At 69.6% G+C, this 14,224-nt stretch overlaps 1 protein-coding gene across 1 annotated transcript; it reads left to right on the top strand.

The window, feature by feature from the left end:
• The first annotated feature begins 1,882 nt into the window (after positions 1–1,882).
• LOC125345042 (adenylate cyclase type 4-like) lies at positions 1,883–12,439 on the top strand. The gene is given in 20 exon segments (XM_048337294.1): positions 1,883–2,047; positions 3,213–3,410; positions 3,521–3,682; positions 4,128–4,277; positions 5,097–5,245; positions 5,582–5,693; positions 6,300–6,427; positions 6,528–6,549; positions 6,551–6,687; positions 7,134–7,266; positions 7,362–7,535; positions 8,463–8,506; positions 8,636–8,722; positions 8,928–8,997; positions 9,507–9,555; positions 9,558–9,603; positions 10,339–10,423; positions 10,519–10,656; positions 12,004–12,057; positions 12,059–12,439. Coding segments are annotated over 20 exon segments (2,481 nt in total). The 5' UTR covers positions 1,883–1,885.
• The last annotated feature ends 1,785 nt before the right edge of the window (positions 12,440–14,224 follow it).

Below are 14,224 nucleotides of genomic sequence, written 5' to 3'. Positions count from 1 at the left end.
CAGATCTCAGCTTCCCGAGTAGCTAGGATGACAGCCGTGACCCCCGGTGCCCGGCACAAAGCCTGGACTTGTTGTTCTGTCCTCCGACGCGGTCCAGCAGCAGATCCGTGGTCCCCTCGGTTCCACGGCTGCCGTGGGAGTCCGGCAGGCTCCCAGCGGAACTCGAGTGTCCTGTTGAGCTGCTGCCAGACAAGTCTGAAGCGGCAGCCAGAGTGGAAGGCGGGGCGGCCCAGAGACCCCGATCTTGAACTTCCCCGGGGTGACCGCCAGGTGTCGCTGCCCACTCGATCCCCCCGGCCCCCCAGCCCCCACTGAACTTTCCTTCGCCGGTCCTCTTTCTCTTATCCAACTGCACTGGGGTGCAGACGGGAGACCCCAGCATCGCGACCTGGGCCGGCCACGCCCCTCCCTGCAAGTAGGCTCACCAGAAAGCCTGCAGGAACGTACGCCAGAGCGGTGCCACACCGCGATGATCGTGGAATAAAAGCGGAATCGAAGCGGCCAGCGGGAGTCGGAGCCGCCGGCGTGGACGGTCAGGCCGGTGCCCGCGTCTGCTGTGGTTCAGCCCTCGGGAAGCAATAAACCTGTGTGAATGCCAGCCGGACGCAGCAGTCCTTAGTCAAGAGTGGGAGGGATGGGGCGGGCGGGGGGGGGGTGGACAGGACCTGGTGACCAGGGAGGAGGAGACACCTGACGGAAGCGGGGGGGGGGGGGGGCTGCTCTGGGCTGGGGTTCGGAGGTCAAGGCGCGGCTGGTGCGTCCCGGGCTCCTCCGGACTCTAATCTCTGGGTGGAGCGCTTCCCCCGGAGCTCACAAAGAGCCCCACCCTGGGGAAACCCAAGCTCCCGGGAGGGGGGGCCCCTGGTCTCGCCCCCCCCCAGCACACACAGGGCCCCCGTGCGGCTCTCCAGGAGGGTTTGCCAGCCAGGCCCCAGGGCTGACCTGGCTTCCCCGGCTCTCTGTACGCGGGTACACGCGCCTTGCTCCCTGGGCCCGGCCGGCCATGCGCTTTCACATGCACCCCCCCCCCAGGGGTGGGCAGGGACTGAGCTCAGACGGGGCGGCCGGAGCTGCCTGGAGGGCAGGGGTGGAGGGAGGTCGATCCCAGCCCCCATCGAGGCCCAGGGCGTGCGCTCCACCCGGCCTGCCAGCCAGGCTTCGCCGTTCCGGGTCCCCACGGCCCAACAGGCCACCCCGCCGCCCCGCGGGCTCCCAGGTCCTGGACCCCCCCAACCATCCCACCCCACCCCACCGCCCCGCGGGCTCCCAGGTCCTGGACCCCCCCAAACCAACCCACCCCGCCGCCCCGCGGGCTCCCAGGTCCTGGACCCCCCCAACCATCCCACCCCACCCCCGCCGCCCCGCTGGCTCCCACGGCCGGGACTCCCACCCCCCAGCCCGAGGGCTCCCACAGGCCCGACTCCCTCTCCCAGAGGCGGGGGGGGGGGGGGGGGGCATGGACCATGGCCAGCCGACGCCGGGGCGGGGAGAGGGCATGGGAAGGGGCCGGGCGCGCCGTCGAGGAAGTGGGAGGCGGCCGCGGCGCCCGGAGGGAAGCGACCGTCGCCAGAGGCCAGAGACAGGGAGCGGGCGGCGGAGGCTGCGGGCTCCACTTCCAGCCCCGGGCGCCCTCGGGGAGCCCAGCGGTGAGTGGTGGGGGCCGGGGAGGGGGGGAGGGGACTCCGGGACACTAAACGCCATCGGGGGTGCGGGTGGGGGGTACACAGTGCGGTCTGGGGGAGCAAGTCCCTGGAAGGAGCGGGGGGGGGGTGCTGGGCGGGGAGGGGGACCCCGGGGCGGGGCGGGAGGGAGGGAAGGGCGGACTCCCCCCTCCCCTGCCGACGGTGACCGGTCTCTCCCCCAGCCCCCGCACGCCGCGGGCGGCATGGCCCGGCTCCTGGGCCCCCCGCCGCCGCCGCCGGGCGAGGACCTGTTCTACGAGACCTACTACAGCCGCAGCCAGCAGTTCCCGCTGCTGCTGCTGCTGCTGGCGCTGGTGCTGGGCGCCCTGGCCGCGCTGCTCGCCGTCGCCAAGGCCAGCGGCAGGGTGAGCCCGGGGGGGCGCGGGGGGGGCCCGGGGGGGGCGCGGGGGGCCCGGGGGGGGGGCGCGAGTTCCAGAACACACCCAGCACCAGGCTTTCCCGTGCGCCCGCCCCCGCCCCCTCCCCCACCGGGGCGCGCGCTTCCTGGCCGTGCGCCCTCCCGCCCCTCGCTTCCTCCTCAATGAAACCAAAAGTGACCTCATGCTCAGCTGCTCTCCAGTGCTGCAGCTGCACCGCGAGGGCCCGCGCTGGGCTTCCTATCCACAGACCGGTGGCGGGATGGAGGGGGGGGGCAGTGGGTCCACCCCCAACGTGCGGAGAGAGGGGTGGGGTGGGCCGAGACTTCCACGGGGGGGCCCCCCGGGCTGTGCACACCCTGCCCCTCGCCTTTCCTTTCCCCAAGCTTGGAGTCACCGGGAGGCTAGCGAGTCGGATCTGAGAGGCTGGGGTTTTGTTTCTGTTGTTCCTATTTAAGTTTGTTGTTATTATTATTAAGGTGAGGTGCAGAGGGGTTTCAGTTACAGAAGCCAGATAAAGAGCACATTTGCTTTTGTCGATGTCACTGCTTTGTCGTTGTCGCTGGGTACCCTCTTTTCTGGTGAGGGAGGATCTTTCCCCCTGTGGGAAGCCAGGCCGGCGCTACACTAACCCCTGATGGACGAGAAAGCGCATGGATGGCCAGTGTAGTGTAGTGACCGAGCCGGGTCTCCTGGGCTCAGGTCCCGGGGAGATCATGAGGTTGGCGGAGATTGCCACCTGTCAATCAGAAACGCGGTGCGCGCCTGCGGGTCCTGGGGCTCCAATTCCAGGCCTGAGCGCCGGGTCTGAGCTCTTTTTGCTCAGGGCTGGGGACTTTGGGAGATAAGATCGCCCAGACTTTCTTCCTGGCTGGCTTTGAACTCCCATCCTCAGGCCTCAGCATCCTGAGTAGCCCGGCCTGCGGGCGGGCCTGAGCCGCGGATGCTCTGCGGAGGCCAATGGCGTATGAGTCGGCCCGAAAGGAACGATGGGCGCCGGCGTCCTTGTCGCGCTTGCGTTTGAGCCCCGCTGTGGAAGGGACCCGAGGCCGCCGCCCTCCCTGCCCGCCCGTCTGGTCTCCTGGCCCTGGGCGCGCTCCTCCCAGCCCCCCATCCCAACGCCGCCCTCGCGCGCCCTCTCCCCGCCCGGCAGGAGCTGACCTCGGACCCCGGCTTCCTGGGCACGGTGCTGTGCGCCCTGGGCGGCTTCTCCTTGCTGCTGGGCCTGGCCTCCCGCGAGCAGCGGCTGCAGCGCTGGACGCGGCCGCTCTCGGGCCTGGTGTGGGCGGCGCTGCTGGCCCTGGGCCACGGCTTCCTGTTCACCGGGGGCGTGGTGAGCGCCTGGGACCAGGTGAGCGGGGGGGGGGGGGGGGGGGGCGGGGACTGGGGGCATGGGGGGACCCCGCGCCCGCGCGCACAGCCCTCCGCGCCGCCCTGAGCGCCCCGCGCCCGCCCCCGCAGGTGTCCTTCTTCGTCTTCGTCATCTTCACGGCGTACGCCATGCTGCCGCTGAGCATGCGCGCCGCCGCCGCCGCGGGCCTCGCCTCGTCGCTGTCGCACCTGCTGGTCCTCGGGCTCTACCTGGGGCCGCAGCCGGGCTCCCGGCCGCCGCTGCTCCCGCAGGTACGCGGGGCTCGCGGGTCCCCCGAGGGGGGGCGGGGCGGGGGCGCGGGGGGGGGGGCGTCGGGCCCTCGGGGTGGGAACCCAGGTTCCCAGGTGAGGCGATGGATGGATCCTAGGCTGGGCGTCCGGGGGCGCGGGCGGCGCCATGCCCCGGAACCCCGGCCGGGAACGCAGACCACACCTCGAGTAGTTCTGGGGGGGGCGGGGTGCGCATCAGAACTTGGGCAGCCTTGGTAGCCTTGGGCAGCAGCGGGAGGGGGGGACGAGGGTGAAGAGGGCGGGCTGAGGATAGTCCCGTCCAGCCATCAGCGTGCAAGGCTTCTAGACCTGACAGACGGTGTCCACCAGAGTCTGGAGCAGGAAGCGGGGGGGGGGGGGGATCAGAACCGTCCCCGCCGGTGTGGGCGCCCCAGGCCCTCAGAGACGCAGGCCGCCTCCCCCCCAGCTGGCAGCCAACGCCGTGCTGTTCCTGTGCGGGAACGTGGTGGGCGCGTACCACAAGGCCCTGATGGAGCGCGCGCTGCGGGCCACGTTCCGGGAGGCGCTCAGCTCGCTGCACTCGCGCCGGAGGCTGGACACCGAGAAAAAGCACCAGGTCAGCGGGGGGGGGAGGGGGGGGGTCGCACACCAGGTCAGCGGGGGAAGGGGCTGTGGGCTCCTTCAGGCTCCGTGGTGTGGGTATTATTTTCCCTTCTAGAGCATGCTTTCCTCTTGTTGCTAGGCTCAAATCAAAACTTAAGAAAAAAGTGCTGGGTCTGGGACATGGCCTAGTGGTAGAGTGCTCGCCTCCTATACGTGAAGCCCTGGGTTCAATTCCCCAGCACCACATATGCAGAAAACGGCCAGAAGCGGCGCTGTGGCTCAAGTGGCAGAGTGCTAGCCTTGAGCGGGAAGAAGCCAGGGACAGTGCTCAGGCCCTGAGTCCAAGCCCCAGGACTGGCAAAAAAAAAAAAAAAAAAAAAAAAGCTAAGCGACACTACCCAGGCCCCGAGTTCAAGCCCTGGATGGGCACAAGCTTTTTTGTTTTAATTTATTTATTAATTGAACACAATTTTTTTGACAAGGTGTTGTGCAAAGAGGGTGCAGTTACATAGTAGGGCAGTGTGTACATTTCTTGTGATAGCTTACGCCTGTTTTTCTATCCCTTCCCTAGGTCAGGTAGACATACAGACAATAGACAATGTGTCAAGCACATAGACAGTAGCCACGTGGCCACGCCCATTATTTTTTTTAAGTAAGAACCCCGTGACGCTCGGTCAGAACTCTGATTCAGACACGGGTGACGCAAAGCTCAATTCCTCCAGAGGCTCGCTGGGCCCGCGACGGGCGGCAGAGCCCCGTCCCGCAGCCGGAGGACCCCCGGGGGGCTGGGGAGGCCGGGGGTGGGCCCCGTGCTCACGGCCCCTCCCTCCAGGAGCACCTCCTCCTGTCCATCCTCCCCGCCTACCTGGCCCGAGAGATGAAAGCGGAGGTCATGGCCAGGCTGCAGGCCTGGCGGGGCTCCCGGCCGGAGAACACCAACAACTTCCACAGCCTCTACGTCAAGAGACACCAGGGCGTGAGGTGGGGGCGGGGAGCGCGAGGGCGGGCCGGGGGGCGGGGCGGGCCACGGGGGGCGGGGCGGGCCACGGGGGGCGGGGCGGGCCACGGGGGGCGGGGCGGGCCCTGGGGGCGGGGCGGGCCTGGGGGCGGGCGGGCCACGGGGGGCGGGGCGGGCCACGGGGGGCGGGGCGGGCCGGGGGCGGGGCGGGCCGGGGGGCGGGGCGGGCCACGGGGGCGGGGCGGGCCACGGGGGGCGGGGCGGGCCGGGGGGCGGGGCGGGCCACGGGGGCGGGGCGGGCCACGGGGGGCCGCGCTGACTCCCCACGTCCCCCCCCCCGCCCCCCCTCCGCCCCGCAGCGTGCTGTACGCCGACATCGTGGGCTTCACGCGGCTGGCCAGCGAGTGCTCCCCGAAGGAGCTTGTGCTCATGCTCAACGAGCTGTTTGGCAAGTTCGACCAGATTGCCAAGGTCAGAGGGGGGGACCCCCCTCTCCCCCTCTCCCCCAGAGAGCCTCACACCACCCCGTCGCGGGGACCCCTGGCTTCCAAGATTCCCGTCCTACCTCGGAGCCCGTGGGCGTGCTGGTCCTCGGGGACGTAGAAAGCCCCCCCGTGGTGACCGCACCCCGTCTCCACAGACGCGATCGGAGAACCGCCGCGGCGTCTCTAGACCCCGCGTCCCCAACCGAGGGTGATACTCAGGGGTTCTCACTCGGGGAGGCCCTTCCAGGGAAACCCCTGCCACTTGGGCTCGGGCCCCTGGGGTGCAACTTCGTTTGGGGTCCCCCTAATCCTGAGACTTCCCCAGGCACTCGCTCCGTTCTCCATACGCCCCGCACACGCCCAAACCGGGGAGAGCCAGGGGCTCCCCGCTCACCCACCCCCCGCGAGGAAATCGCAGGGAAAGCCCCGGTCTCCTGTCCACGTAGGGGGATCCCCAGGATTGGACGTAGACGCCCCCGACGCCCAAAGGCTCTTCAGGAACACTCCGCCCGCGCCCCGCCTTTCCCAACGCCCTCCTACCCCCTCTGGCCTCTGACCAGGTTCCTCTACACACCCCCACGCCCACTCCCAGGAGCACGAGTGCATGCGGATCAAGATTCTGGGGGACTGCTACTACTGCGTCTCGGGGCTGCCGCTCTCCCTGCCGGACCACGCCATCAACTGCGTGCGCATGGGGCTGGACATGTGCCGGGCCATCAGGTGGGCCCCCGGGGGCGGGCGGGGGAGGGCCGGGCGGGGGCGGGCGGGGCGCAGGGCCGGGCTCAGCTCGCACCCCCCCCCCCGCCCCGCCCCGTCTCAGGAAGCTGCGGGCGGCCACCGGCGGTGGACGTGAACATGCGCGTGGGCGTGCACTCGGGCAGCGTGCTGTGCGGCGTCATCGGCCTGCAGAAGTGGCAGTACGACGTGTGGTCCCACGACGTCACCCTGGCCAACCACATGGAGGCCGGCGGCGTGCCGGGGTGAGGCCCGGGCCGGGCCCCCCAGCCAGGCCCCCCCCCACCGGCCGCCGCTCCCCCCACAGCTCCCTAGAATGCGCCCCCCGACGCCACGGAAGGCGCAGAGGCATCCTGGGGTACCAAGAAGGGGGAGTGTGCGTGTGCGTGTGTGTGCGTGTGCGTGTGCGTGGTGTGTGTGTGTGCGTGTGCGTGTACACGGTGCATGGGGCCTTGAACTCAGCGTCTGGACTCTGTCCCTCAGCTCCTTCGCTCTACCGCTTGAGCCACGCCTCCACGTCCGGCTTTTTGGCGGTCGATTGGGGATAAGGGTCTCCCCGGCTTTGCGGCCCCGTCCTGGCTTCAGATCTCGGATCTCAGCCCCCCGCCCCCCCCAGCAGCCGGGACGGCGGGGTGGGAGTCCCCGGCGCCTTGGTGAAGCCGGCCCTCCCGGATCTCGTGGCCTCTTCTAGGCGGGTGCACATCACGGGGGCCACCCTGGCCCTGCTGGCGGGGGCGTACGCCGTGGAGGAGGCGGCCGGGGAACCCCGGGACCCGTACCTCCAGGAGCTGGGCGAGCCCACCTACCTGGTCATCGACCCGCGGGTACTGGGGGGGAGGGGCGGGGGAGGGGCGGGGAGAGGGGGAGGGGACGCCCCCGGCTCCCCGCTCAGACTCCTTCCCCCCCCCCCCCGCCCCAGGCCAAGGAGGAAGAGGAGGAAGGCGCTGCGGGAGGGCTGCTGTCCTCCCCCGAGGGCCTCAGGATGCGCCCCTCGCTGCTGATGACGCGCTACCTGGAGTCCTGGGGCGCCGCCAAGCCTTTCGCCCACCTGAGCCACGTGGACAGCCCCGTCTCCACCTCCACGCCGCTCCCGGTGCGTGCCGCCCCCCCCCCCCGTAACCCCCCCACCCCCCCACCCCCTCCGACGCTGATCCCGACGCCCCGCGCCCGTCGCACCAGGAAACACCCAGTCTCCCCGGTCGGCTTCCCCCCGGCCACCTGTTCGGTGTCCCCCAGAACCGAGGGCGCCCCTAATCCTAGCACCCGTGCACGGCGAGATGAAGTGAGGATGGAAATGACACCTGGCCCGGGAGAAGGACGTCCCCTGCGCGGCCGCGGGCGGGAAGAGGGCGGGCGGGCGGGCGGCGGGCGGGCCCCTGCGCAGGTCGGGCTAGGACGAGGCCGGGGGCGCAGAGCGCGTGGAGGCCTCCGTGCCTGCGCACGCCGTCTCTGCCGCCAGACCCTCCTCGTGCGGGGCGGCTGGTGCTCCCCCAGGCTGCGAGGGGGCGCAGTCCCCGCGTCCCAAGCCCGCAGAGTGGCTGGGGCGACGTGGCGGTACCATTCAGTGGAGGGGGGGGAGATAGCATCAGACCCGGAGGACACGGGCAGGTCAGTTGCCCGAGCGGCTGCTTGGTGCTGACGCTTGCGATTCCAGCCTCCTGGGACGCTCAGGGCAGGCCAGCTCAGGAACAGAAAGTGCGCAGTACCCTTCCCAACAGGAGCGGGGTGCGGTGCCCACACCTGACACCCCGGCTACGGCAGAAGCCTGAAAAAGGAAGGGGAATCGAAATCCCGGTGACTCCCGGGCAAGAAAGGAGGCTCTTACCTCAGAAAGGACACAGAGGTGGAGCCGCGGCTCGACAGGAAAGACTCCTCCAGCACGCGCCAGGCCCTGCGTGGAAACCCCAGCGCCATACGTACACACACGCGCGCACGCACACGCACACACACGCACGCCCACGCCCCAGAACAGCCCGCGCGGGGTCTGCTCACCGCCGCCTTCTCTGTGCTCCGCCCACAGGAGAAGGCCTTGGCCTCCTTCGGCCCCCAGTGGAGTCTGGATCGGTGAGGCTCGAGCGTCTCTGCCGTGGGGCCGGCCGGGCCGATCCCCGGGTGTGGGGGGGGAGGAGGGTGCCCTGCTTTGCCCAGACGCCTGAGGCCCCCGTGGTACGAGGTCCGGTTGTCGCCGCGCAGGAGCCGCACCCCCCGGGGCCTGGATGAGGAGCTGGACACCGGGGACGCCAAGTTCTTCCAAGTCATCGAGCAGCTCAACTCCCAGAAGTAAGAGCGGAGGAGGCCGGGAGGGCGGGGGGGGGGGGGGGAGGGCGGGAGGGGCGGGGGGGGGGGGGGGGGGCGGGAGTCCGAGGTGGCTGGGTGGAGGCATGGTGCTCCCTAGAGGGGCTGCTCTGGAGGGAGGCCCACCTGACCCCCCGCCCCACCCCTGCCCCGCCCACCCGCCTGGTCCTCCCCCCTCCCCGCACCCCAGACAGTGGAAGCAGTCGAAGGACTTCAACCTCCTGACGCTGTATTTCCGAGAGAATGACGTGGAGAAGCAGGTGGGTGGCCCGGACTTACCCCCCGCCTCGCCCCCAGGAGCCGGGCTTCCAGTCACTACCTCCCCCCCACGCCTGCGCTGGCTCAGGGTTCTGTTTTGTGTTGTGCCATTCCTGGGATTTGAACCTAGGACACTGTACTTGGGCTTTTTCTTTCTCTCTCTCTCAAAACTGGCACTGTACCGTTGGAGCCGCAGCTCTCCTGCCTGCGGGCTAAGTGGAGATAGGAGCCTCACACTTTCCTGCCCGGGCTGGGTCACTAGGATGACAGGCCCGCGGGTTTGCTCCGTGTGTGGCCCCGGGGTGACAGCTTTGCACCTCTCTTGGAAAGGGAAGTCTTCGTAGACGGAGTTCCTGGGTGCCAGTGGGAGGAGGGGGGGCAGTTCTTTGGAGGTCAGGGAGGGGCTACCCTCCCCACAACAGAACCCGACGTCAGAGCGGGGAGGCTGAAAGCCCGCCCTGGCGCCCGCCGACACCTCAGGGCCGTCTCCTCTCACCCGCGCCCGCCCAGCTACCGGTTCTCAGCGCTCCCGGCCTTCAAATACTACGCAGCCTGCGCCTTCCTGTGTTCCTGTCCAACTTCATCATCCAGATGCTGGTGACAAACAGGTCAGAGACCGACCGAGGCGGGGAAGGCCTCCCCCCCCCCCCCCGTCTCTCCTGACCCACGACCCACACTTGCCTTCCTGTTCGCTTCGTGCACCTGCCCACAGAGGAAACCCGTGCTCCGGAGGATCCGCGATAACATCACAGGCCCCATCTTAATAGCGTACATCCTGGGGGCTGGGGCTCCGGGATGGAGAGCTCGCCCTGTGTTCACGAGGCTCTGGGTTCACCCGTCAGCTCTGAAAAAAACAATTGTATCTCCTGAACACTTTTCTTTCTCTCCGCTTTCTTTCTTTCTTTCTTTTCAGTCCTGGGCCTTGGACTCAGGGCTGAGCACTGTCCCTGGCTTCTTTTTTGCTCAAGGCTAGCACTCTGCCACCTGAGCCACAGCGCCACTTCTGGCCGTTTTCTGTATATGTGGTGCTTAGGACTCGAACCCAGGGCTTCATGCATGCTAGGCGAGCACTCTACCACTAAGCCACATTCCCAGCCCCCTGACTCCCTTTAATATTGTCCCCGTTCTACTGGTTCTTCCCCGGCCCCCCCCCCCCAAACACTGCCCTAAACCCTACAATATTCTCAAAACAACCAGCCGCTAAGCTGGCTCCCCCAAACCTCCTCCCCTCCCCCCCCCCAAGCCCACACCCAGCCTGGCTTCCGGATGGCCCACCTGCAGCCCAGCCCCGAGGCCCAGGCTCCGGCCACTTGCTCCAAGGACTACGCATTGTCCTCCCTTAGGCCCCCGGCTCTGGCCATCGCCTACAGCATCACCTTCCTCCTCTTCCTCCTCCTCCTCTTCATCTGCTTCTCAGAGCATCTGACGGTAGGTAACCCCCCCGCCGCCCGCCCGCCCTGCCCCGGAGCCGCTTGAAGACGGGAGCCCAGCCCCACGGCTCAGCGTCTCTCCTCCCTCCACAGAGATGCGTCCTGAAGGGCCCCAAGGTGCTGCACTGGCTGCCCGCCCTGTCCAGCCTGGTGGCCACCCGCCCGGCCCTGAGGGTGGCCCTGGCCACCGCCACCATCCTCCTGGTCTCTGCCATGGCCGTTGCTAGCCTGGTAAGGCTCAAGGGGGGGCTGTGTGTCCCCAGGGACCGGAACGAGGCCCCTGGACCCGAGGGGGCAGTTGAGTTCAGGCCAAGGAAGGCTGAAGGGTAAAGGAAACGCTGGGAGTGTAGAGGAAACGTTATCTCCCGCGGCCAGCCCGCCTGGACAAGATCCTTGCTAGAACACTCTGCGTCCTGCGGAGGGAGTTACTAATTATGTAGCTCAGTTAATTGTGTGTTTTTAATAGAAATTATCACTGTTTGTAGAAGTCTATGCCTGAAACGTGTGTAGGATTCATCCTCATAAGTTACAAAAGAGGAAATAAAGTCCTAGGAGACTAAGCGGCCGACAGGGATCTATAGCGGATTAGTGCTCATGAGCCCCCACCCCCCCTCCTCCCGTGAGGACCGAGGCCAGGACCCCCCCATGACCCTCCCCCCACCCCCCTCCTCCCGAGAGGACCCAGGCCGACCCCCCCCAAAACCCTCCACCCCCCCTCCTCCGAGAGGACCCAGGCCGGGACCCCCCCATGACCCTCCCCCCACCCCCCTTCTCCCGAGAGGACCCAGGCCGACCCCCCCATGACCCTCCCACCACCCCCCTCCTCCCGAGAGGACCCAGGCCGACCCCCCATGACCCTCCCACCACCCCCCTCCTCCCGAGAGGACCAGGCCGACCCCCCCATGACCCTCCCACCCCCCTCCTCCCGAGAGGACCCAGGCCGACCCCCCAAAAACCCTCCCACCCCCCCCCTCCGCCCGAGAGGACCCAGGCCGACCCCCTCCCAAAACCCTCCCACCACCCCCCTCCTCCCGAGAGGCCCCAGGCCGAGCCCCCCCAGACCCTCCCACCCCCCCTCCTCCTGAGAGGACCAGGCCCACCCCCCCTAAACCCGCCCACCACCCCCCTCCTCCCGAGAGGCCCCAGGCTGACTCCCCATGACCCTCCCACCACCCCCCTCCTCCCGAGAGGACCCAGGCCGAGCCCCCCCAGACCCTCCCACCCCCCCTCCTCCCGAGAGGACCCAGGCCGACCCCCCCCTAAACCCTCCCACCACCCCCCTCCTCCCGAGAGGCCCCAGGCTGACTCCCCATGACCCTCCCACCACCCCCCTCCTCCCATGAGGCCCCAGGCCAAGCCCCCCATGACCCTCCCACCACCCCCCTCCTCCCATGAGGCCCCAGGCCAAGCCCCCATGACCCTCCCACCACGCCCCTCCTCCCGTGAGGGACCCAGGCCAGGACCCCCCCCAGAAGTGTCAGGGTTGAACCGTCCAGGAGGCCGCCCCCCCTCCTGCGGCTCAGCGGCAGGCCCTCGGGCGTGGGGAGGCCGCCCGCCCTCAGCCCGCCCCCTCCACAGCTCCTCTCCCCAGCCGCTTCCCACTGCCCGCTCCCGGCCCCCAACGCGTCCTCCCGGGGCCCCCAACGCCTCCTGGGAGCTGCCGGGGTCCCTGCCTCTCGTCAGCGTCCCGGTGAGTGCTCCCCACAGCCCCGCGGGCGAGCACCCCGACCTCCGACCCCACCCGACCTCTGACCCCACCCCGACCTCTGACCCCATCCCCGACCTCGTCCCCCCACCTCGTCCCCACCCCTACCTCCGACCCCACCCCACCTCCGACCCCACCCCCATCCCTCGAGCTGAGGAGCGCTCCACCCCACACACTGACATGGAGACCCCCCCCTGCCTCCTGTCTGTGGATGTCAGCCCCGCCCCTCAGCGCGGCTCCGGGCGAGGAGGGGGCGGAACAGGAACCCTGGGCGACACCCCACTGTCCTGTGGACACGCCCCCTCCTGACCACCCCCCCTCCTGTGGACACACCCCCTCCTGACCACCCCCCCCTCCTGTGGACACGCCCCCTCCTGACCACCTCCCCCTCCTGTGGACACGCCCACTCCTGACCACCTCCCCCTCCTGTGGACACGCCCCTCCTGACCCTCCCCCCTCCTGTGGACACGCCCCCTCCTGACCACCTCTCCCTCCTGTGGACACGCCCCCTCCTGACCACCTCCCCCTCCGTGGACACGCCCTCTCCAGACCACCTCCCCCCTCCCGTGGACACGCCCCCTCCTGACCACCTCCCCCCTCCCGTGACACGCCCCCTCCTGACCACCTCCCCCTCCTGTGGACACGCCCCCTCCTGACCACCTCCCCCCTCCTGTGGACACGCCCCCTCCTGATCCTCCCCCCTCCTGTGGACACGCCCCCTCCTGACCACTCCCCCTCCTGTGGACCACGCCCCCTCCTGACCACCTCCCCCTCCCGTGGACACGCCCTCTCCAGACCACCTCCCCCCTCCCGTGGACACGCCCCCTCCTGACCACCTCCCCCTCCTGTGGACACGCCCCCTCCTGACCACCTCCCCCTCCCGTGGACACGCCCCCTCCAGACCACCTCCCCCCTCCCGTGGACATGCCCCCTCCTGACCACCTCCCCCTCCGTGGACACGCCCACTCCTAACCACCTCCCCCTCCCGTGGACACGCCCCCTCCAGACCACCTCCCCCCTCCCGTGGACACGCCCCCTCCTGACCACCTCCCCCCAGTCCTGTGGACACGCCCACTCCTGACCACCTCCCCTTCCCGTGGACACGCCCCCTCCTGACCACCTCCCCCTCCTGTGGACACGCCCCCTCCTGACCACCTCCCCCTCCCGTGGACACGCCCCCTCCAGACCACCTCCCCCCTCCCGTGGACACGCCCCCCTCCTGACCACCTCCCCCTCCAGTGGACACGCCCCCTCCTGACCACCTCCCCCTCCCGTGGACACGCCCCCTCCAGACCACCTCCCCCCTCCCGTGGACACGCCCCTCCTGACAACCTCCCCCTCCCGTGGACACGCCCACTCCTAACCACCTCCCCCTCCCGTGGACACGCCCCCTCCAGACCACCTCCCCCCTCCCGTGGACACGCCCCCTCCTGACCACTCCCCCCTCCTGTGGACACGCCCCCTCCTGACCACCTCCCCCTCCCGTGGACACGCCCCCTCCTGACCACCTCCCCCTCCTGTGGACACGCCCCTCCTGACCACCTCCCCCTCCCGTGGACACGCCCCCTCCAGACCACCTACCCCCTCCCGTGGACACGCCCCCTCCTGACCACCTCCCCCTCCTGTGGACACGCCCCCTCCTGACCACCTCCCCCTCCTGTGGACACGCCCCCTCCAGACCACCTCCCCCTCCTGTGGACACGCCCACTCCTGACCACCTCCCCCCAGTCCTGTGGACATGCCCCCTCCTGACCCCTCCCCCTCCCTCCGTGGACACGCCCCCCTCCTGACCACCTCCCCCCAGTCCTGTGGACACGCCCACTCCTGACCACCTCCCCCTCCCGTGGACACGCCCCCTCCTGACCACCTCCCCCGTCCTGTGGACACGCCCCCTCCTGACCACCTCCCCCAGTCCTGTGGACACGCCCACTCCTGACCACCTCCCCCTCCCGTGGACACGCCCCCCTCCTGACCACCTCCCCCCTCCTGTGGACACGCCCCCTCCTGACCACCTCCCCCAGTCCTGTGGACATGCCCCCTCCTGACCCCTCCCCCTCCCTCCCGTGGACACGCCCCCTCCTGACCACCTCCCCC

The sequence above is a fragment of the Perognathus longimembris genome, unplaced genomic scaffold (genome assembly GCF_023159225.1).
Source record: "Perognathus longimembris pacificus isolate PPM17 unplaced genomic scaffold, ASM2315922v1 HiC_scaffold_5241, whole genome shotgun sequence".
NCBI lineage: Eukaryota > Metazoa > Chordata > Mammalia > Rodentia > Heteromyidae > Perognathus > Perognathus longimembris.
The sequence above is the reverse complement of the archived record's forward strand: the minus strand, read 5'-3'. Positions and strand labels throughout refer to the sequence as shown.